This window comes from Lepidochelys kempii, chromosome 8 (assembly GCF_965140265.1).
Source record: "Lepidochelys kempii isolate rLepKem1 chromosome 8, rLepKem1.hap2, whole genome shotgun sequence".
In the NCBI taxonomy this organism is placed as follows: Eukaryota; Metazoa; Chordata; order Testudines; family Cheloniidae; genus Lepidochelys; species Lepidochelys kempii.
Genome location: NC_133263.1, coordinates 16571744 through 16596176, shown reverse-complemented (window position 1 = coordinate 16596176; position 24433 = coordinate 16571744). Strand labels below are relative to the sequence as shown.

Genomic DNA, 24433 nt, shown 5'->3' with positions numbered 1-24433 from the left:
AGTAGACTATTCTACTCCAAAATCTGATTTTAGACTCAAGGGTTACCACAGCATTCTGGATAGTTTGTTTAGTTATTTGCATGGGATCCAGGAATGTATTCCATATGTAACAACTGCCAGCAACATTACTCTGAATTTCTGTGGAAGTTCCACTGTACAAGAAACTAGAACCTCAATGAAATAGGCGAGAAGTAAAACATCCCATAGAGGGGCTAAAAGAAAAACCAAAAAAGCAAAGGGAGCTGAAATGTTGGAAACCAAAACGTGCAAATTCTGTTAATGTTTAAAATATGTGAGAGTTTAAACAAGCCTGGCAGCTGAAATGGTTCCCTATAAGAGGCACTGCAAGGGAACTAAATATGGACCTTGATGTTCTTTGTCTTTTTACAGCAGCTGCAGGTGGTTTCAGTTAAATTCAATAATTAAATTAGCCACACAAAGTGGTCGCTCTAAGATTTCAAACTAATCTTCACAATGATCTCCTCAACCTCTGCCACTTCAACTTTGAAACAAACCAAAGCCCTCACAAACCCAAACCTGATGGAAGAGGAGGAGCATGCTTGAAGTATTTCATGCCTCTCATAGGAATCTGTGAATGACAAGCTGCATGACAATATACTGCAAGCTTCAGTTAAGCAATTACTTTCATATCCATTCTATCTAGCATGCACAATGCCTTCACACTTCCAGATTTCTCCGCTTGGCCTCCATCTTCCAATTGCCTTCGTTCTTCATTGCAACTCAAGTCACAGAGAACTGGTTCTGCTGTTTTAGATTTGCCACTCAGAAGTAAGAAAGAAAGAAAGTAACTTGTTGTGAGTGCTAATAAACTCAAAACCTTAATATCGAAAGCATTATTATAACTCTTAATGGGCTTGTCTCCAATTAGCAAGTACCCCAAGGGGATGGTTTGAAAGAGTTTCTTGGAATGACAGGTTTTAAACCTAGGAAGGGAAACACAACCTTTTATCCCTCTGAGTAAATAAAATTATATTCCACAGCGCTTACTAAATGGAGGTCTTTCAGATAGATTTTTAAATGCTCTAGTCCATGGGGGTGAGCATTCATGAGTCAATGCACATTTTGCAACGGTTCTATTTGGAGTCAACAATCTAAATTTCCCTACTCCGCTGTTCTTCACCTGCTGCTATTTCCAACCCCAGAGATGGCTGTACTGCAAAAGTACTACATGTGTATATAATTTGCATGGACAGGCACAATACAGAAATCAATTATTATTTGTTCATTTAGATCAATTGCCTCTGATCATAATCACTGGTCTATGATGTTATTTGTCAACTCCCTTGCTAGAAGAAGGATTTAGTTTAGATTCGACTGTGGCTTGCTTCATGACCACAACTTGGTAAATCAGGATGGTTTAGTACGAGTATCCTTCCATTGAAGAACCAGCATTATTTTCTGATTAACCTAGTTTTTGATTGGCACTCTCTTGTCTGTTTTGAGCAAATGCACTGGTGCATGTGACTGGAAATCAAGAGTTCTGAGTGCAAGTCCCAGCTCTGCCACTGACTCGATGTGCCACTGGGCAAGTCACTTCATCTCTGTGACTCCGTTTCCCTATCTGTTAAATGGGGATAACATTTACCTCAGAGGGATATTGTGAGGATTCATAAGTTAGTGTCTATAAAAGGTGTCAAAAAACCCCTGAGATAAAGGGACTAAATACATGCTAATTGTTACTTCTGCTTCTCTCTTTCCTCTTGGACTTTCCCTGCTGCCCCCCTTCAACCCGCCAATTGGGAAGGCGAGGTGAAACAGACATTAGCTACAGAAAAATACTACTAACTTTATTTTGGATTCTTCTGCAATCTTCTTAAGCCCAAACTCTTTAATCTTTATGGGGTTCAGAGTGCTGCAGGATGACTACACTCTCCTGTTAGGCAGAGAAATCCTACCACCTTCTCTGCCATCCTATATGTTCTATCCCCTTTGTTGGCTCCATCTGGCTCCAACTCCTACCCAGACTTGTCCGGCTGGTTTTCAAGACCAGAGTTATTAAATCTGGCACCTTCCACCATCATTAAAACTAATTAAAAATGTAATTAAGAAAAAAATAAACAGTAGAAAAAAATATGGCACGCTGGAGCAAAGTGTTCCAATTTCACATCAGCTCATAAATTCCTGGCAAAAGAAAGGAGACTTACTATGTAGGGAACAGAGTATTTTTGAATACCGAGTTCTCTGTCTGCCAAATCAAGAGTATTTTTTTAAAAGCAAATCCTCCAACAGTTTTCTCCACAGTGAGCCCTTAACCTGGATAGTCCTAAAAATACCACAGACTGAAGTGCTACTTGCTAATTCAACACACTGGATGAAAAAAGTTGGAACAGAGTTCCATAGGCAGGAAGAGAGATGTGGAAAGGAAAAGTTATAACAATAAAACTTACAAAAGTTACACTTCAAGCTCAAAAGCATGTCTCTTTCACCAACAGAAAAATAAAAAAATATTACCTCACTCCACCTAGTCTCTTACATATTTAAAGGTATCTTTTAGTTAGAAGATGGATTCTCTCTCTCTCTCACTCACAGAGTGTGTGCACATGCACATTAAGAGTTCGAAAAGTGACTAGTAATTCTGGGTGCCACACTTTTTGGGTGCCAACTTAAGACCTCTGAAAGAGGCCTGATTTTCCAGAACCCTGAGCACTCACCCTTTGCAAATGAAGCCCCCTTAAGGTATCACACTGCACCGAAAATCACTATTTACTTTTGAAAGCCCTTGCCTGCATTTGTATTTTATATATGCACACGTACACATAAGGTGTATACTTTCTATATGCAGTTTTGTAACTAAACCAGACCACATCAAGTGTTTAGTTCTGCAATTGTTTTTGGCTAGCTACCATGCGTTCCGTTGTTAATTGCTCTCTGGATTCACTCTGGTATATTATCTCCTTGAATCAAGAGAATGAAGCCACTAATAATATTACATTACTAGCTTGGGGAAGAAGAACAAAACTGAAAGTTGACATTCGCACTTATAACTACTCTGGTGCCGGGCTACCCAAAGGAAAAGCCCTGGCGGGCACAAAGGTTGGTGTGGCAACTTTCACCAAGTGCTTATAATCTCATTCCAAGGGCAGGTGTGCCTGCACGTGCTCAGTGATCACCATGCAAATCGGACACAAATTTAATTGTTTTGAACTTTTACATGAAACTTCTCACACAAAAATACTGAACATTAAAGCTTGCTCAGTGTGGGAACCCCAGTGTGTTCCAAGAAATCAGAGATCTACTGTCAGTAATCAATAGGCACCTGTTTTAAAGGGCCTATACATTCAGCTGAGTCTGAAACAACACAGCAATACAGAAATTGCCAGACTGGGTCAGTCCCATGGTCCATCCAATCTAGTATCTTATCTCCAACAGTGGCAAGCACTAGATGCTTCAGAGGAAGGTGCAAAAAACCCTGCAGTAGGCAGACTTGGGATAATCTGCCCTCAAAGAGACTTTCTTCCTAAATCCTAGTAGTTAAAGATTTGCTTAAACTCTGAAGCATAAGCTTCTATATGCCTTCAAAACATTTTTAAAGTATTTACTATAAAAATGCTGACTATTGTTATCCATGTAAAACTCCAAGCCCTTTTTTAATCTTGCTAACTATTTGCCCTTCAATGTTATACTGTGGTAATGAGGTCCACAGTCCAATTATGCACTGTGAGAAAAATTATTCCTTATTTTTAAATTCTTCACTTTTCAATTTCATTGCATTATCTCTTGTTCTTATATTAGGAGACAGGGCAAAAAGAAGTTCCTGATATGCCTGCTGACTACCATTTATATCAGCCAGGATGGGCACAGAACTAAACAACACTGAAGCAGTCTAATGAGCTTTTATTAACCTATGTTTGAACTACGATTACTTCTAATGGGGCGACTCTCTTCTTATTCCACAGTAGGAGTAAGCACCGAGGAGATCATAAACTGAGATTTCTCCTAGGAGTTAATCATGAACTTGAGCAGGTCCAGATCTCAGTCCAGGGCTGTAATGGGTCTCAGTCCAAAGGATTAGTACATGAATATCTGGCAAAATTAAAATTTCCCACTGAAGTGGGAAAGAGACAACAGCAAAAGAAGGAGGAACTCTGTTTAATTTTTCCATGCAAAGTCCAGAGAGTTTGGTTTGCTATTTTCTTTTGTCCACTTTTGGGGACATTTGGGGAGAGAACGTATGAGAGAGAGAAGCAACCGAAAGGCCCCAGAGACAAGTGGAAATTTCCAGACTGTCCTAGACAAGAATAAAAGGAGTACTTGTGGCACCTTAGAGACTAACCAATTTATTTGAGCATAAACTTTCGTGAGCTACAGCTCACTTCATCGGATGCATCCGATGAAGTGAGCTGTAGCTCACGAAAGCTTATGCTCAAATAAATTGATTAGTCTCTAAGGTGCCACAAGTACTCCTTTTCTTTTTGCGAATACAGACTAACACGGCTGTTACTCTAAAACTAGACAAGAATGGCTTTCTGGAAGCAGTGCATAAACTCAACAAATGAACAGTTACCAATCAGCAGCACAAACAGCAGCCAGGAGGATGAAATCAGAGCCAGCCAGGTCAAGAAGAAGCCGCCTGATTGCTTGCTGCACCTTTAGGGGAAAAAGCCTCCGAAGTAAAAACCCCTGCAACAGCTCATCTTCCTGAACGGGTGCCTCAGTGAGAGGATTTATTGATCTAGTCACTTGCTGAAAGTGTAGACTTAAGTGCCATACTCAATACCAAGGGGGAACATGGCCTCTACCAGGATATTTCCGTCTGCCCAGAAGCAGGCCTGCAGCATTGTTCATTTCCCCTAAGTGCAAAAAGTATATATGCTACCCAGTCAAAGATACGACTTATGCAAAACAAACAATACAGCAATGCTATATTATATTTGAGCACATGGCCCTGACGGACTTTCTTGTCAATGACCCTTTAGTAAGAAAATGATTTAAAACCTTGATAAAAGTGTTTGGAATTAGTTTTATTCTACTTCTAGTTCATATCCCATCCTCCTATCTTCTTTCATTCTAGCACAGCCCCACACTTACAGGTTAGCGAGCCATAATGTAAAAAGATCTCTGTGTAACCTCCACTCTTGGCTGACATCAGAGAGTTGCTGCCTTGCAGAACCAACGGAAACCAAGGCTGAGAACAATCTGTACTACAGGTAGTGATCACTACCGTGTTGGAACATGAAAGCCAAAAATACACTACTGTAGCAAAAGCACAGGGAGCAAGTCTCCATTGGTCAGGTTGCAGCTGTGAATGATTAAAGAGAATTAATTCTACTAAATATACGTACATACACTTTAGACACGATACATTTAGTTGTTTTGAGCTTTCACAAGTAAAGGAAATAGATGCACAGCCCAGAGAAAATGGCAAGTATGTTGCCTCAGACTGACAGGAGATGTTTACTGACAGAAAGACAAACAGCAATGGGTGATATGAGTCTCAAGGGGAAACACCATCAAAATCGCCTCAGAAGCCTTGGATGAAAAAGGTGCTATAGAACTACAAAGTATTTATTAATGAGCATGGTTCTCACAGCTACAACAACAAAAAATTCTCAGACATAAAAATAAATCAATGAGACTAAAAATTCTAATTCCTGAAATGTAAATGGATCAAAATCTTCCCGTTCTGTATCCCCAAAGCATCTACTCCTTATTTAAACACTGGGCGGGGGCGGAGGAGGGTGGGGGGATGGTAGAAGGGGGGGAAGGAGTGAAATCTGGTTCCAGAGATTGAGACGTAGTGTAATCAGTACAGTTTCTTGGACACCTGGCAACAAAGGGCTTGACTACACTCTGCTTTGCACTGGTTTAACTAAACTGGTAGAAGAAAAAACTGTTTGATTAAATCAGTGTGATCCTCTAGTGTTTATGCATTTATACTGATATCCAAGTGTTCAAACTAGGCCAAAAATCTCAGTGTAGACCAACCCTAAGGATAGGTGTTAGGGCCCAAGAGGGATTTAAGTGACAAAAAGGCTTAAAAATATACGAGAAAAAGCGAGTTGTTAGATGGCATTTGGTTTATGACCGGTTACCAGAGTGGAGGATAGCAGATTAACTGTTGCCTCTCTTCCCCCCCAGAAAGAAGAAAAATCCCAGAAGTTTTTTTCTACAAGGAGCTTTAACTCCATTTGATTTTATATGAAATGTTTTTAAACTCGTTCTGCTGTTTTGCAAAAAAAGTTGTAAATTTTTTTCACAGATTTCAAAAATTTTTAATATAATTGCTTGTTTGTTTTTCTATGCATAACAGTCTTTGGCCCTTCCAAGTGGACAACTGTAACAGTATCAAAATTACAACCTTGTGTCAGATACCAAAATGGAAAAGCTACAGGGGGGAAAGATCAATTTTATTTTATCCTGACCCCACCTCAACCTCCTCAACACACACTCACGCCACTCACGAGACATTCCCGGGCTGTGTCTTGAACTAACAGGGCTCAGCCCTGGCACAATTCTAACACTGCAGTGACCTATTTTGTAACAGACATTTCCATACAACTGAAAGAAAAATGACTTTCCAGCCAAACTGCCGTGAAGAAACAAATGTCAAATGCCAGCACTAAAGTACTACACCATTTTTATTAGGAAAAATTAGTCACAATGTATCCACCAAACTCTAAACAGAGTGCAGGGATGGCGGAATCCTCCTGAAATATGCAATACTCTATTTAATTGAACGCTTTTTAAATTTCATTTTCTGCACCTGCTCTTCGCCTAGCATAATTCCTCCATAAACCCTGGAACCCTCTGAGGAAAGTGTTTGAGATGTAACAGATGGATTAAACAATAGAGAATCCTATAACTCAAACAGTAACAAGGTGTTCACAAGACCGTTTTTGGTTTTTAACCTTTTACTTATTAAAACGCTTTGGACTTCAGTTAAGCTTCTTTGCTCAGCTTTCACACCACCTTTGAAACAGAAACCCCAGGCACTTTGACAGGTCATCTGTGTCACTGTAACGACTATAGATGCCTCTGCTGAAATGCTAGGTGGTAAATTCCTGCTGACATAGACCAGAACAGCTGCAAACTTTGGGACAGTTCAAGTCAGCATGGGTTATCCCTGCCTCTTACAGAGATACTCCTAAGTAAATCACAACAAACATCACTATCCTCCTATAGAAACAGTAAATCAAAGCTAGATTCATCACAAAAACAGTGAGTGTGTGTCTGTGAAGGAAAAATACAGGTTTAAACTATTAATGGACCAAAGATTAACCTGATAGTATGTTCCAAGAAAACTGGGTCTGAAAGGCGAAAGGCAAGAGGGAAGAGGAAACAGTGTTTGGTTACTGTTGAAACAGTCCTAATTTAGGCTGCACATGTGCATTTTAAATTATTAGAATATAAAACTGCCTGGAAAAACAAACAAAAATATATGCAACAACATGAATAAAGTAAAACGTACTAACCTAGCAGCTGAAATCTACCTAATTTTTTGTTTCTAGCCTTCTCATTCTCCCTTTCTCCTGTCTATGGTTTGCTCTCTTCTGTGCATTCCCCCACACCCACCCTTCCATCGCCTGCATCTTTCTTTTTCCACTTTCTTTTAAGTGGTCATATAGCCCAAAAGCAAAACCCACCTTCGCCCAGGGTTTGAAGAGTCTGTTTCTGTCCCTGTGTGTATGTACAAAGCAGGTGGGGACTGAAAACAGTATTCTACTCTCAAGTACCACTTACCACCCCCAGCTTCCCGCATTTAAGAGTCCAGCTCTAGGAGAACCACTCCTCTAGCTAAGGTCAGTGTTTTAGCATTTCCTAGGTAATGAGCTTCTTCACACATACTAAGAGTTTAGAGATGCTTATGAGAAACTGATCTTTAATTTTTTAATTAATAATTGCCATGTCAAATGTATCAACTGTATTAGCAATTTTATTAATAGTAGAACCCTGCTAGTCCACATTAATTGCTAAGAGTTATTAGCTAGAAAACAAACACTATGCATCATATATAATATAGCTCAAGAGGAGCCCTGTTCATTTATTTGACCAATGCAGTTTACACATATTTAGCGACCTTTGTAATGCTCTAGCAAAAGATACTATTTAGTGTGTTTTGTGAAAGTAGCAAGTCTCAGTAACGTGAAGCCTCATTGCCACACTCTACTATTAAATCTTTGCTGAGAAATTGGGAGAGACACTGGTCCTCTGTGTGTGCAAATCACGCAGTGTATGCATCAGCAAAGTGCATTCACAATCCAGGGGATGATTTCTTCTACCCACTGGAAGGTGATTTTTTTTTTTTAAAGAATCCTGTCTGCTCTGTATCTCCTAGCCCTAAAACACTGCCATCTTTCCCTTTCCATAAATCATCCTCAACATCCACACTTCCCCTTCTCTTCCCACGGCTCCCACACACACAATATCTGCCCCAACTATCCTCTGCAGATACTAAGTGAAGGATAAAGCTTAAAATCAATTGCACACCCATTTATCCCACCGAAGGTTGCCACTGGCACTACTTATCTCCCTTGTCAACAGCCTCAGCAGTGAGGTCACAGACTGAACAGGCTGAAGGGACTGAACTATCCTCCTCTATCCCTAGAGATGGTGCCTCCAGGCCAGAGGGAAAGCGTCTTTTAGTACAGCAACATGAGCTTCACTAGACAAAGGGGCTACACATAGCAATGTGGGAGAAGAAATACTTTCATATGGGAGAAAAAAAGAAAAGGAGGACTTGTGGCACCTTAGAGACTAACACATTTATTTGAGCATAAGCTTTCGTGAGCTACAGCTCACTTCATCGGATGCATTCAGTGAGCTGTAGCTCATGAAAGCTTATGCTCAAATAAATGTGTTAGTCTCTAAGGTGCCACAAGTCCTCCTCTTCTTTTTGCGGATACAGACTAACACGGCTGCTACTCTGAAACCTTTCATATGTGAGGATGACAGAAGGACTGTAATGAGTGCTGGCTATTTGACGAGAGCCTATAACCTGATTGCAAACTAGACACGATTACATTATGCTCGAATAAAGACTGGGAGTGGATGTGTCATTACACAAAGTAAAATGATTTCCCAATGTTTATTCCCCTCCCCCTTTCCCCCAACTGTTCCTGACACGTTCTTGTCAACTGCTGGAAATGGCCCACCTTGATTATCACTACAAAAGGATTTTTTTCTCTCCTGCTGGTAATAGCTCACCTTACCTGATCATTCTCGTTACAGTGTGTATGGTAACACCCATTGTTTCATGTTCTCTGTGTATATAAAATCTCCCCACTGTATTTTCCACTGCATGCATCCAATGAAGTGAGCTGTAGCTCATGGAAGCTTATGCTCAAATAAATGGGTTAGTCTCTAAGGTGCCACAAGTACTCCTTTTCTTTTTGCAGATACAGACTAACATGGCTGCTACTCTGAAACCTATAACCTGATTGTGTCTCAGGAATTACTGACAGGGTGACCCCAACCACAATGGATACCTTCTTATTTATAAGCAAAACAATACAGCTATTTATTAATATTAGCAAGCACATGCAGGCAATGCTCTCTAGAATTCAGTGAATGTCTTTGCAGGCCCTTTTAGCTCAATATTCCAATTCCAAAAAACAAAAACAAAAAAGAAGCAAAGCAGCCTTTAGTTATAGTGACTTTCTGCCTTTCCCTGGGAGGAGCTAGGTAATGGGAAAAACTGCTAACGGCGTTTTACCGTGAAAAATAACAAAGTCTGCCCCACACATATTATTTGTTTGTTTGTTTTTAAATCTCTTCTCCCTCTTAACAAAGCTCTCCTAAAACAGCACAAAGCCCACTATGCTCTCCTGGCTCCTTCCCTCCCCCCTCTGAATACCACAGTGACTAAATACGAGTTCTCCTTTAATAAAACAACAACCACTAAAAAAATAATGCAAAGCACTGAAGCAGTCATGAGACTCCTTGTGCATATTTGGCTGGTGGAAGTAGCTGGAACTCCCTGTCCGTTGGCTTGGGCCTGTAAGCATCTGAGGTTTTGAAACTACGATCTAAACCAGCTTTTCTGCTTTTTAAACAGCCTTGCTCTGGTTCCACAGAACCGGCACAAAGGTCGTAAGAAAGCATCTGGTGTCTTTTTTTTTTTTTTGGTAAGCACATTTCAAGTGTTTTTTATTTAAATAGATAGCTTTATGCTTTCCCAAATTTTTATTTACAGCCTGCTTAACTAGGGTGACCAGATGTCCCGTTTTTATAGGGACAGTCCTGTTTTGGGAGACTTTTTCTTATACAGACACCTATTACCCCGCACCCCCTGTCCCGTTTTTTCCACAGTTGCTATCTGGTCACCCTATGCTTAACTCATTCCAATGTTTCCTCAAGTTCTTGCTAACCTTTCCTGTATACATGGTGAAGGAATGGCCAGGTATGATCTCCTATCCCTGAAGCTGGCATGTGACCTGCTCAGTCACTCCGGGTGGTGTTTTCACTTCTTTAAACAATAACCAGTGAGCTCTATGGCAATTATGAGGGAAGATTACCGGCCACCCCATCACTGAAATCAAAACTTTACCAAACCTTCTGCCCCAAAACGTTTCACGGTGACCGAAGCACTGGCAGTATGATGAATCAGGCTGCATAGGGACAATATATATGATGTGGAGAGGTAGTCCTCCATACCACTGTGATGACTCTGATCTCTTTATAATTTTGATTTGCTTTCAACCCGCATCACACTGGCCTCTCCATCGCAACCCCTCTACAACCGTCACCTATTAACATGCCATTGGAAGCAATGGCACATTTCCATCAGCACAGCACATGCATTCTATCTAAAACAACAACACAGCAATGAAGTGGTTAATGTAGGACTGAAGCACCACAAATGCTGAGTGGTCATATACAGCCATCAGAAAGCTATGATTTCTTGCCTACTGCATCTCCTCCATGTCCTTCTTTGTATTAATGCTTCTTTCACACACAGGTTTTCAGTTACCGTGATGCAGTCAGATCTGACTCAAGACCCCACACAGACGCAAGAAATTTTTCCTAGGACTATTAACTTGTAGAGAATAAAGGTAGTATCTCAAAGCCATACACTTACTTTGCCAAGTGGTTCGTGAGCATCTGCAGCATCTGTCTGTTTTTTTCTGGGAGCCGATGAACAAGGCTGTGGATCTCGGAGATTCTGGACTCCTGATTCTCCAGCTCTACATTGGGTAACAAGGAGATTATTCCATCGGCTACCTGCTTTTTTTTTTTTTTTTTAAACAGAATAAACCACCCAGATCAGGACAGAGATTCAATCAGAGATGTAGGTGTCTTGAATACATCTGGGCGGGAAATGGTTCACCCATCCCGTGAAGATTTTCAAGATTTCAGAGATCGGAATGGACAATAGTCGAGCTACCAAGTCAGTCTCTGTCTCTCAATCCCTCCTGTTGGACCTTTTCCATTTTAGATAAATAATTAAATATTTGTTGCACCAGACAGACTTGGCACTCAACTGAGATGCAGGCGACTCAGGTTTAAGTCTATCTTGCGGGGAATATTTAATTATTTATACTAAGCGGAACAGCTCCCACAGGAGAGACTGAAATTGGCAAAGGAAAGACTTGAACCTGGATCTTCCACATTGTAATCACCAGGCTACTGGCTACTCAGGGGGGTGGGGGGAGGGAGAAGAAGGGGTGTCTGTCTTTGAAGTTTTGGTTATGACAATTGACATTTTCCCAAAAAAACAGTTGTTGAAAAATTCCTGACCAACTCTAGCATGAACCCCTAGTTTTGCATCATCTCTCTATTCAGCTGCACTGTGGGTCCTCAAAATTCTAAGGTTTCTTTTTACCCATGTAGTCCCCCATGATGAAAAAAAGTTTCTAAAAAAAAGGGACACACAAACCAAAAGGGTGAACTAATGGACCGAGGATGGAGGTTGACAAAATGCCAAGCAAAGGCACTTACAACCAGAGACCAGGCTGATTGTAATTCAAGTGGCTACCATTTGACTTGTTTCAACAGAGAAAGCAGCTGAATGTGCTTGTATAATACATGTTCAATCTCCATAAGGTTATCTTTAGTCCGATAGCTAGAAAGGTTTTGACAACTGGTCATCCTTATTTCATTCACAAAAGTGGAAATATCTCAATATTTGCATTTCATTTATAGCATGAGGCCTTTGGTGAGAAAGTCATTGGAAGTCATCTTGTAAAAAGCCCTTCTTTGGATATTTCACCCTCCCTTTCCCTTCCAGGAAGGGCAGGTTCAAATGGAATCATTTCAGCACATTAATATACCACATGAAAGACTAGCAACATCAGCAGCTATGTACCTGTTACTTGTTTTGAGATTCAAGGATGCTAAACTCTTTACAAACAATTAACTGACCCTCACAATGGCCCTGTGAGTTTAGAAGGCAACAGAAATAGATCTGAAACATAGAGAATTTGAGTGATTTGCCCAAGGTCAGTGACAGAGTTGAAATAAGGGAACCGGAGTCCTGATTCCTGGTCCCAAACGCTAACCATTCAATATCTAAGAACAGCACTGAACACCTTCATATCTAATAAGGTCTGCAATTACCATAATTACCCACCCAACAGAGCCCCTGCCTCATACAGTGCACAAAATGGACAGTGCTCACTTAATGAGCAGCTATTCAATATTTTGATTTCTCCTCACTGTTCAATGTGTGGCCCTAGGCCTTGTTTACTGAGCACTATTCCCGCTCTGTACTGAAGACAGAATTGCTTATTTCTTCATAAAAAGAAAAGAAGTACTTGTGGCACCTTAGAGACTAACAAATTTATTTGAGCATAAGCTTTCGTGAGCTACAGCTCACTTCATCGGATGCATTCAGTGGAAAATACAATGGGGAGATTTATATACACAGAGGACATGAAACAATGGGTGTTATCAATCAGACTGTAAGGAGAGTGATCACAGAAGATGAGCTAATACCAGCAGGAGAGCCGGGGGGGGGGGGGGGGGGGACGACCTTTTGTAGTGATAATCAAGGTGGGCCATTTCCAGCAGTTGACAAGAACGTCTGAGGAACTGGGGGGGGATAAAGATGGGGAAATAGTTTTACTTTGTGTAGGACACCATCATAGGGCCAAATCACATCAGCCACACTATCAGAGGCTCGTTCACTTGCACATCTACCAATGTGATATATGCCATCATGTGCCAGCAATGCCCCTCAGCCATGTACATTGGTCAAACTGGACAGTCTCTACGTAAAAGAATAAATGGACACAAATCAGATGTCAAGAATTATAACATTCATAAGCCAGTCGGAGAACACTTCAATCTCTCTGGTCACTCGATTACAGACCTAAAAGTCGCAATATTACAACAAAAAAAACTTCAAAAACAGACTCCAACGAGAGACTGCTGAATTGGAATTAATTTGCAAACTGGATACAATTAACTTAGGCTTGAATAGAGACTGGGAGTGGATGGGTCTTTACACAAAGTAAAACTATTTCCCCATGTTTATTGTCCCCCCCCCCCCCCCCCCCCCCGTTCCTCAGACATTCTTGTCAATTGCTGGAAATGGCCCACCTTGATTATCACTGCAAAAGGTTTTCTTCCCCCCCGGCTCTCCTGCTGGTATTAGCTCATCTTAAGTGATCACTCTCCTTATAGTGTGTATGATAACACCCATTGTTTCATGTCCTCTGTATATATAAATCTCCCCACTGTATTTTCCACTGAATGCATCCGATGAAGTGAGCTGTAGCTCACGAAAGCTCATGCTCAAATAAATTGGTTAGTCTCTAAGGTGCCACAAGTACTCCTTTTCTTTTTGCGAATACAGATTAACATGGCTGCTACTCTGAAACCTGTTATTTCTTCCTAGACTTTTCTCTTCCTAGACTCATCACTTCATTTCTGAGTGCTTTGCAAATATTAGTGAATTTATTTTCACAACACTCCTGTGAGGAGGTGAGGGGGTGGAGCATGTATAGAACAGATGAATCTTTGGGGAGTTTAGAGGCTAAAATCTAAGAAGTCTCCACCAAGCATGTACGTGCTACAATTTTTGAAAGGCTTACAACTTGGCCAAATTTGGGCAGATTTTCATGGGGACGGCAAAAGCTACCCACTGACATCCCTTACCAAATTTCAAGTCCTCCTAAAAAGTATGGTGGCACTAGAGCTTTGGAAAGAAAAGGTAACAAGAACTTTTTAAAATGGGCAAAAAAAACCCCTTATTCTTCCCTTGCCTCATTCTCAGAAACGAGGCACCCAATTTAGCTGAAATTTTCCCAAAAAAATCAGCCCGAGGTACACACTTCATGGAAAATTTATGCTCAAACAGTTAAGTGTGACAAAATTATAGGCAACTGAAAACAGAGTCTAAAAATGGGAAGTGACAGGCAATCTCAGTAGGTGGTTGTACCAACCCTTCCTATAACTGTAGTAGGAATTTGGAACGCATCTGTGTTCTATAACGAGACTTCAATGGCTAACATCCACTTGTCACTATCGCTGCTGAAATGAGTGGGGGATTCATTTCATGGGGCTGTATCTTCACTGCAGTTAGAACCAAACTGCTACATAACAGCTGATCAGAACTATGAACCTCAATGGTAAAACAGAAGGACAGTTGAAAAGCAGTGCAAGAAAGGATGATAAAGACGGACTTCTGAAGACAGCACAGATTGAATTAGACTAATGGAGAAGCACTGCCTAATAAGTACTACTGTCACCTGTAAGTCTGAACTGCACGCACATTTCGTACTGATAGCTACTTTGATTAGGGTGCGTGATGTTTTTAACTGAAGTAGTTATTGTGCTACAACCCCTAGGGGGAGCACAGTTGTACCGATACAAAGGTGCTGTGTGGGAATAAGCTGTACTAGCATAAGCATTTTTATACTGGTATAGCTGCATCCGCAGTAGGAGAATTGTACCGCTTTAATTACACCAATGATACCAATATAATTAAAGTGGTACAACTTACGGTCATAAGGTCCTAGACATCAGTGTTATAAATAAGGTTAAGATTTTGTCATGGGGGTATTTTAGTAAAAGTCATGGACAGATCGCGGGCAGTAAACAAAAATTCACAGAATCCCACAACCTGTCCCATGACTTTTACTAAAAATACCCCGGGGGGCAGAAAGGGGAGGAAAGACTAACAGTCGGAACCCTCTGGAGGCTGACCACTGGCCTCTGCTCCAGCTTTGCCACTCCTCCTGTGATGTTGACCCAGCTTGGCTGCTGCTCCTGTGGCAGGAGATGACCGCTGGTCCCAGGGGCTACTCTGGCCCTGACCGCTGCTCCTGCTCCAGCCCCGGGGGCTGACCCGGTCCCAGGCTTTTGCTCCGGCGGCTGACCTCCAGCTCCAGCCGCTGCTCCTACAATGGCAGATGCTGACTGCTGCTTCAGTCCTGATTGCTGCCCCTGCTCCAGTGGCCCCTGCTCTGGCCCTGGGGGCTGATCTGGTGGCCCGGGGCCACTTCTCTGGCCTCATCACTGCTCCTGGGCTCAGGCTGACAGCTGCTCCAGCCCTGCCATTGATTAGGTTTGTTTTCGCTGAAGCTGAAGAAGTCACAGAGGTCTGTTTAAGTCATGGAGTCCGTGACCTCCATGATAGAGTTAGATCTTTAGTTGTGGTCAGGAATGGTGTCCCTAGCCTCTGTTTGCCAAAAGCTGGGAATGAGCAACAGGGAATGGATCACTTGATAATTATCTATTCTGTTCATTCCCTCTGGAACACCTGGCAGTGGCCACTGTCGGAAGACAGGATACTGGGCTAGATGAACCCTTGGTCTGACCCAGTAGGGCCATTCTTATGTTTAAGTAATAGCCAACATAGATTTGTCAAGAACAAATAATGCAAAATAAACCTAATTTTCTTCTTTGACAGAGTAACTGGCATACTGGATAGGGGGGAGGTTGTTGACATGATAGATCTTGATTTTAGTAAGGCTTTTGACACATGACATTCTCATAAGCAAACTTGGGAAATGAAGTCTAGATTAAATTACTATACGATGGGTGCAAAACTTGTTGAAAGACCATATTTAAAGAGTATCAATGGTTTGCTGTCAAAGGGTGGGAGTTGGCAGGGTATATGTAAGGGGACCTGCCAGGCTTTATCCTGGGTCTGGTACTATTCAATATTTCCATTGATGACTTGGATAGTTTGGAGCGGAGAGCATGTTTATAAAATTTGCAGATGACACCAAGCTGGGAGAAGTTTCTAGCGCTTTGGAGGACAGGCTTAGAATTCAAAATGACCTTCACAAATTGGAGAATTTGTTGGAAATCAACAAAAAGAATTTCAATAAATACAGTGCAAAGTACTGCACTTAAGGAGAAGAAAAGCCAATGCACAAGAACAAAAGCCAATGCACAAGAACCAATGATATAGCTGGCTAGGTCTGCTGAAAAGGATCTGGGGGTTATAGCGGGTCACAGATTGAATATGAATCAACAACGTGATGCTGTTGCTAAAAAAGAAGATATAATTCTGGGGTGCATTAACAGGAATGTCTCATATTTAAGACGTGGGAGGTAACTGTCCTGCTCTACTCGGCACTGGTGAGGCCTCAGCTGGAGAACTGTGTCCAGTTCTGGGTGCCACACTAGGAAAGATGCAGACAAATTGGAAAGAGCACAGCGGCTGGCCAAAAAAAACCTGATAGAAGGTTTTGAAAACCAGACTTGTGAGGAAAGGTTAAAACTGAGAGGGAGCCTGATAACCATTTTTAAATATGTTACGGTCTGTTATAAAGAGGTTGGTGATCAACTGTTCTCTGTGTCTACTGAAGGTAGGACACGAAGTAATTGGCGTAATCTGCAGGAAAGCAGATTTAGGTTAGATATTGGGAACATCTTTCCCAACTATCAGAATAGTTGAGCATTGGAACAGGCTTCCAAGGGAGGTTGTGGAGTTTTTAAAAACAGGTTAGACAAACACCTGTCAGGGCTGGTCTAGTTTTATTTGGCTCTGCCTCAGCCTAGGGAGCTGGACTAGATGATCTTGAGGTCCCTTCCACCCATACATAGCTATGCTTTCACGACATTAGGACTGAAAAATACAACTAATTAGAACTCCAATAACCCACCTGTGGTACCAATATGTTTTTCTCCCACTTCCCACCCAATAGCATCTAGACTCTGTTTTTGTGTGTGTGATTTTTTTGGTTTTTAAACAGTACACCCAACAACATGCCCCTTGCATCTCAATTCTGATTTTGTTTTACAGCATTAACCAAAGTCTATCTGGCATCAGGAGTTCAGTGGAAGAGTACCGGCATTGGGGTTAAATTCCTTTGCAAGCAACTGAATGTTTCCCTTTAGAAGGCTGTGACAAGCACACATGCACAAAAACTTACTTGCTGCTTTGATGAAGCTTCTTTGAAACTGGTACATCATGAGTGGTCCAGGGAGCATTCTGGAATAGGAATAGCAATACATACACATTTGAGCAATAAAATAATCACTGAAATGCAGCTTGGAGTCTGCTGTTCCCATAAACCCATTCTTAAATCATAAAGGGCACCACTAAGCAATACCAACTTTCCTAACTAGTTTCCTCTCATCAGGAAAAACATAAAATACAGAGGGGGCTTTGTTTTAGTCTTCCTTTCCGCTCTTTAACTGAATCAACTACCACTGCAGAATTACCAAGATATATAAAAGAAATAACACAGGCCAAACCTCCCTATATTCTCGAAACCTTGTATTATATATATAACAAAATACTACAGCAACTTGATGTTAAAATATGTCACAGAAAACAGCACTACAATTCTAATGATCATCATCTCCAATCCAACCATTTCTGTGCATGGAAAACTTAACATGTATTTTGAAGGAAAGCTTGTGTGAACTTTGGTGTTGATGAAAGCGAGAGACCAAGAGCAGTGGCAAAGGCTATGCCTGGCACATTGTAGTACTGTGCTAATTCTCTCTGTACAGATTTTAAAATGGATCGCAATCCTGTCCTGCAGCTTCCCTGATATTTTAGTCATAGGACTCCTCTCAGATTTGCCTATACACTTCAGTCCTGACCTGTGAAATGACCTACTATTCCAGTCCTGCGTCTCATATTCTCACCTTATTCCTGTGCTAACAGTTTAGAAACTCTCGGGAGCAAAGATTGCCATTCATGAAAAGTTACGTGCGGGCTTTGTGATCTTCCAGGCTGAGATCAACCAACCTAACTACATTTGTCACCCACGTTGGACTTGGTTTCAATCTCTTATGCTTTAAAAATACAGACACGGCAGGTAGAAGCATGTTCTGCATAACAGAATACGTATTGCTACTTGCAAACTAATGGATATCCCTCTTTTTGGATTAGGAACCACCACTGCAGTCTGTGGCAGCTCATCCCATCTCTAAGGGTATGTCTACACTACCCATGTTACAGCACGGCCACACCATGACAGGGGCAGTGTCGACACACTATCACTGGGGGAGAGCTCTCCTGGAGATTAAAAAAAAAAAAAAAACACACCCCGAACAAGCGGTGGGAGTGCGGCTCCCGGCGATAAAGCGCTGTCTAATAATGATAATAGCTTTTCAACGCTAAAACTTTTGTCGCTCGGGGGGTGTTTTTTCACAACCCTGAATGACAAAAGTTTTAGCGCTCAAAGTGGCAGTGAAGACACAGCCTAATATTACCTGTCAATGCATAATGCAATGCAATAAAAATGAAGGTTAGGATGAGAAGGGGGCCATAATTAGAAGTTTGTAGTTTATTAATTACTGACAAATTCTTGCATATCTTTATTACTAAATAAATACCAGGAAGAAATTAATCTCAAGGAGGCACCAAAGGAAATAGTGTGATGTTGGCTCTAACATTCTCTGCACAGTATCAGTTTTCTCTGGACTAGTGCTTCAGTAAATGATGTTACATGTCATACTTATACAATAATAGAAGATAACCCAGCTGTAACAAGGGCATCAGTTTTCATATGGTTGGACTGTACCCACATGTACAGTTCTATGCCTAGATATCAAAGAAAGCCTTATGAATTTTCATGGTCCTTTTGGAAATACAAACTAACTCTGAACTTTCTGCCACTAAACCATCAGGACAACAGATTTGCTAGACAGCAGCATACTGGAATGCATTGGGTCTTCGCTTACAGGGAAAAGCCTGAATCAAGAGACAAACTTAACAGTGAGGTACATAAGAAGAAGTGTTTATAAGTTATGGCTGTACCACATGAGTAGGGCTCTACCAAATTCATGGCCACGAAAAACTCATCACGGACTGTGAAATCTGGTCTCCCCCTGTGAAATCTGGTCTTTTGTGTGCTTTTACCCTATACTATACAGATTTCACAGGGGAGACCAGTGTTTCTCAAATTGGGTGGGGGAAGGTCACAAGGTTATTTTAGGGCAGGTCATGGTATTACCACCCTTACTTCTGCACTGCCTATAGAGCTGGGCGGCCGGAGAGCGGTGGCTGTTGGCCGGGCGCCCAGCTCTGAAGGCAGCACCCTGCCAGCAGCAGGGCAGAAGTAAGGGTGGCAATACCATTCCATGCCACCTTTATGTCTCTGCTGCTGCCTTCAGAGCTGGGCGGCCAGAGAGAGTAGTTGCTGCTGACTGAGGGCCCGCCTCTGCAGGCGGCAGCGCAGAAGCAAAAGGTGTCGATACCGTACCATGCCATCCTTACTTCTGCACTGCTGCTGGCACTGGTTCTGCCTTCAGAGCTGGGCTCCCGGCCAGCAGCTGCTGCTCTCCAGCTGCCCAGCTCTGAAGGCAACGCCACCGCCGCCAGCAGCTGCAGCGCGGAAGTAAAGGTAGCAGTACTGCAAACCCACCTACAATAACCTTGTGACCCCCCCCCCCCACACACACACACACACAACTCCTTTTTGGGTCAGGACCCCTACAGTTACAACACCGTGAAATTACAGATTTAAATAGCTGATATCATGAAATTTATGATTTTTTAAATCCTATGACCGTGAAATTGACCAAAATAGACTCTCCACATTAGCATCTGTACAGTATTCAGTAAATTCCAGAAGTCCTGCCCAAGCATGCATGGGGTTCAGTGGAAAAGCCAAGGTGGATTCTTTAAGAACAGTCTCTTCCTTAGTTATTTTAAACTCGTTCTCTTGACTAGAAGCTCGGGTAGTGGGTGAGGAGATCCCCAGGACATTACAGAACACACTTGTGGAGACATAGAACACAGGAGGCGTTTCTCCCCTACCTCAAGTAAGTTTTCAGTGCACTGGTGATAGTCTTTATCTCCCACTCAGCACAGATGTCTGTTTCTGTTTCAGAAGCTGTTTTGGGATCTAGGGAAGAAAGGCAACAAAAGAATGAGTGGCTCAAAGAGAACACATTAAACAACACAGTCACCTCCAAAGCTGCTACTGTGGGGTTACTCTGAAAGAAGATCCCACTGCTCAGTTTCTCAATAGTCTCTCCAAATAACCAACACCAGCAAATACTTTGAGCCTTGAGAGCTGTTCCTGCTTACATGGATATGGATGAAGATGGTGACCACAGGCTGGACACTAGGACTCACTTGCATGTGTTCAAAAGCAAAAAGAAGAGGAGCTCATCACTCATGGCTGATGGGACCAATAGTTTTGTTTCAAGCGTGACAATAAAAAAGGGTTTCAAGACACTGCTGTGCTTAGGTACTGCAGCGACGTAAGCGGAACAGTATCAGACAGAGGCAGACAGACTAGACACACGCCGTTTAATTTAGACTTTGGGGCACAACTGCAGTATAAATAAATACATCAAAATAATAGAAGGACAATGGCAGCAAGGCATGCCTAAATGACTGGCAAGTGACTTGGGCACACAGCAGTACAAATAAGTGGTGGGGAACAGACAGTGACTGCTAGTAACCAGGGCCAGCTGTATCATACAATTAAAGCAGGCAAGTGCCCAGAGCAACAAAATAACAGGGGCAATAGGACAGTCAGTAAGTGTGTGCATGAGACACTGCTGGCTGGAAAAGGCAGACATTTGCTTGCTTGCCCAGGGCAGAACCACCACTAGACCTAGCCCTGCTGGCAACTGAGGAAATTACACATGCACTTTACCCGCTTTGTTCTGCAGCTGGAGTAAAAGGAGGAAACAAAGTTGGCGCACACAGCCCTATATAGCAGGACACTGGCACAACAGCGTGTCAGCAAATTATCCACTGCGTCACTTGACCTGGTAGACCCTAGGTTGCCAATCCAGAAACCTGCTGCCAGATGAGTGCTTTTGCCAGCCTGACATTTGCTGCTAGAAGGTGGAGGGAGAACTCAGGCCATAAAGTTCCCATTGGCTTGCAAAAGCAGGAGCATCTGCAGGGACCCTGCTGGCAGATTTCTACAGCAAGGAAGCTTATACACGGTCAGCTTTCTCTAAGGCATACGGGTGATGGGGAAAGCAGCGTATTCTTGTTTAATCTATTTGTATCACAGTGAGGGGAGAAACACCAAACCCTATTTTTAAATGTTGTAGAGCAATGAGTCTGGGAAGGCGGCACAGGCTGGGCGGGTTATTGGCTTAGAAAAATCATATTTTGGTTTGTTTTTTCACCTCTAGCCTCTTGATGTCATTCTATTAGTTTTCTACATCCTCTTCTCAGCAGACTGTTCCTTGGCATCCTTAAAGATTTTTTTAAATGTCTGATTCATCCCTCCCCATCCCCAGAGTCACATGCAGAGATTTACAGAAACTTCTGAACTTCCACAACATGAGCAAGCCCTGGAGAGATGTCAAATATTACTGCAAATCTCTTCATTCTAGGGGCAATCCGGCTCAAACAGCAAGACAACAAAAGACAGAGCCTGGCTGTAAGTGAGCAGAAATTGGCAAGTTTTACATGTGCAAGCCATTGCATGAACCACATCTAGTAAACCAGCTATTTAGCCTTCGCCAGGCCTCCAACCATACAAACGTTATGTAACATTACAGAGGAAAAAAAGACTCAAACAACAGTCAGGCTAGAAGGCTTTTTATAGCAATATTAGGCAAGTTTCTCAGAGCTTAAGCACTTCCATTTTAATGTACTTCATTTCCAGGCCAGCCCTGTCCAGAGACTCCCAAGCAATCTTTGTTTTCAAAAAGGGCTGCCAATTTCTGCACCTCCCTGTAGATCTCTCTGGTATGCTGGGAGTTTGACTCTTCTGATCCTCAGAACCTACCTGGGAACAAATTAAACTCTTCTGGCAGTCTCTGAGTGCTGTGTGTTCATATTCATATCAGCAGTTTCCTTTCCCACACTGACCCTTGCCCTCCACATGTGCATGCATGCCTCTGCACTGTGCAGCTTTATCTCTGTCGTTCACCTTCTAATTCTAGAGGTTGCAGCCACCATCTTTGCCCAAGAAGGGTTGGTTTGGACTCAGGAGCTCATCCAAGCAGTCACTGGGCTCAACACTTAGCAGCCCAGAAAGTGAGACGCCTAAGGTAGGAGTGGCAGCCAATGTCTCCTGCTTGACAGTGCAAAGCACTAACCACCAGCCCTGCCCCAGGGCTGTTTTTAACTTTATGAGTCCCAAATCCACACATTCCTTCACATGCCACCATGAAAGCACAGGAAGAGAGATGGTCCATTGCACCAGTTGGAGAGGGGAAGAAAACCGCTGCGCAAACTGTGGCCAGATCAGAGTGAACCAGCAGCTCACCTTTTATGTCAAAGTGCTCATTTTCCCAAGGCTTCTCCAGCTACGCCGTGGTGAGTGGCTACTCTCCAGCCCTTTCCTCTGGCCAAAGAGACATACAAAAACATCTTCCTCCGGCTGGCAAGGATACACACAGAGGGAACCCATTGAGGCTGTGGATGGCTGCCTTCCTCCAGCCCACAAAGACCAACTGTCCACTATTACCACCCTGCCAAAGGAATGCTCCTTCCCCACTGGCTCCTCCTAGGGCCGGTTGCAAAAAGCACTAACAGAGCCTGCTTCGTGGTTCTGCTACAGTCCAGCCAGGCCTCCAGTTAAGCATTCCCCCAATAAAAGGGAGCAAAACTTTAATTAGCAGTGAAATTGATGGTGTAGAGCCCAGTCATGCAAGATCCTGCTGAGTGCCCTCAACTCCTTATTCCATGGCTAGAGACGCTCAAGACCTCACCAGATCAGGCCCTGAACATGAAGGGAACATTTGGCAATGCTGTTATCCTTCTGGGTCCTCAGCATTCTGACTGCCTCTGTTTCCACTGGCCCAACAACCTGCTCAGCCCACTTGTGGAGACTGCCAGGTTTGGCTCCCCCACCCCAGCAGGGCCCAGGAGGACTGTGGAAGCAGCTTGGCGCACACAGAGAGAGGACAGGTAAATGAACAGCTGTAAATGGCTCTTCCGCACCCTCTGCTGGATGATTTCAGGAAAGGCTCTCCCAGGCTCCGTGAGGTGGCCCAGTCATCCCCAACCCAAGACAGGCTGTTACACTTGGCATCGTGAGGCTCATATAAAAGGCCATCAGCGGAGATCCTCTTGGCTCCTCAGCAGTGTAAAAACACAGGGAGAAATTCTGTGCTGCACCTTGTAGGGGCACAATATAAACTTTGCAATTGGGTGGAAGGAGCTGGGGGGCTGAGGAGGTAAGTGGCTTAAAGTCATTTTGCACCCTCCTAATCCTGGGCTGTTTCAGGAGCTGAAATGGCCCCCAAAGGAACTTAGGCACTCAACCCAATCTACTGAGAACCTCTGTAGTACACAGCGCCTTCCCCACCCCCATCATCTGCAGACCCTGGCATACCCCCTACACTGGCATGTATGGGACATTCATTGTGCTGCCTTCACAATGTCTCTGCCAGGGGAATTCTCTGGCTGGCTCTAGGGCTTTTATGGCCTGAGAGCAAAACAGCATATGGGGGCCAAAATGGGTTTTAAGCTCAATATGGTGCACCTATCTGGAGTGAGGGAGCCTGTTCATTTATTCTGTTTTTATTTTTAAACACCGCTTACTCCTCTCCTTCCCCTCATCTCTTCGGTGGGCCTCCCCTCCCTTTGTGTATTTCTTTTTTAAATTCCCTTTAAGAAAGAAAGAAATGAACAAACAAACAAACAAACCAACCACATGCAGCTGTTCTGCACGGAGTGAATATGAGGCTTTGGCCAGCAAGATGTTTTCTTCCAAAACCCAAGATCTGAAACAACTGCAAAGGAAGTTGTGCTTTTAGAAACCTGGAGTCATGCTGCCTGTTCTCTGATCGCTGTAAGCCTCCAACTAGATCAGGGAGCGAGGGCTTTTTTTGAAGTCATTGTTTGTAGTTAGACAATATTTAAGGCAGTATTTAATCAGTTTCTGTGGAAGCTCTGGTGAAACATCCTAATGCCATTACAGTAAAATAATGATTTGAAAAGGCAGGAACCAGTTTTTTCTTCCTGCAGACTTCTAGCATTTTGTACCCCAGTGCTACAGGGCTAAAGGATTGCTGAAACCAGTTACCATCAGGTGGCTGTTCAGTGACCTATGTGAAGTGAGTGGGCATTTTCAGTCCAGTTCCTAGCAGACAACTGTCCATGTTCCAAAGATCGTCATGACAACTGTCACTGACC

The 24433-nt window shown here is 42.8% G+C and overlaps 1 protein-coding gene across 15 annotated transcripts in view; it reads right to left on the bottom strand.

Annotated features, from left to right (window-relative positions):
- The window catches only part of ARHGAP26 (Rho GTPase activating protein 26), a 327129-nt gene that overhangs the window by 129557 nt on the left and 173139 nt on the right, over positions 1 to 24433 (bottom strand). For all 15 annotated transcript variants that reach the window (XR_012160231.1, XR_012160232.1, XR_012160233.1 and 12 more), the window contains 3 exons: positions 20132 to 20219; positions 17289 to 17347; positions 11039 to 11144 (listed from right to left, as the gene is read on the bottom strand). Coding sequence is in view for 8 of the 15 variants with exons in the window: in XM_073355711.1 (XP_073211812.1) it covers positions 11039 to 11144; positions 17289 to 17347; positions 20132 to 20219 (253 nt within the window). In the remaining 7 variants the exon portion in view is untranslated. The remainder of the gene's footprint in view (positions 1 to 11038; positions 11145 to 17288; positions 17348 to 20131; positions 20220 to 24433) is intronic.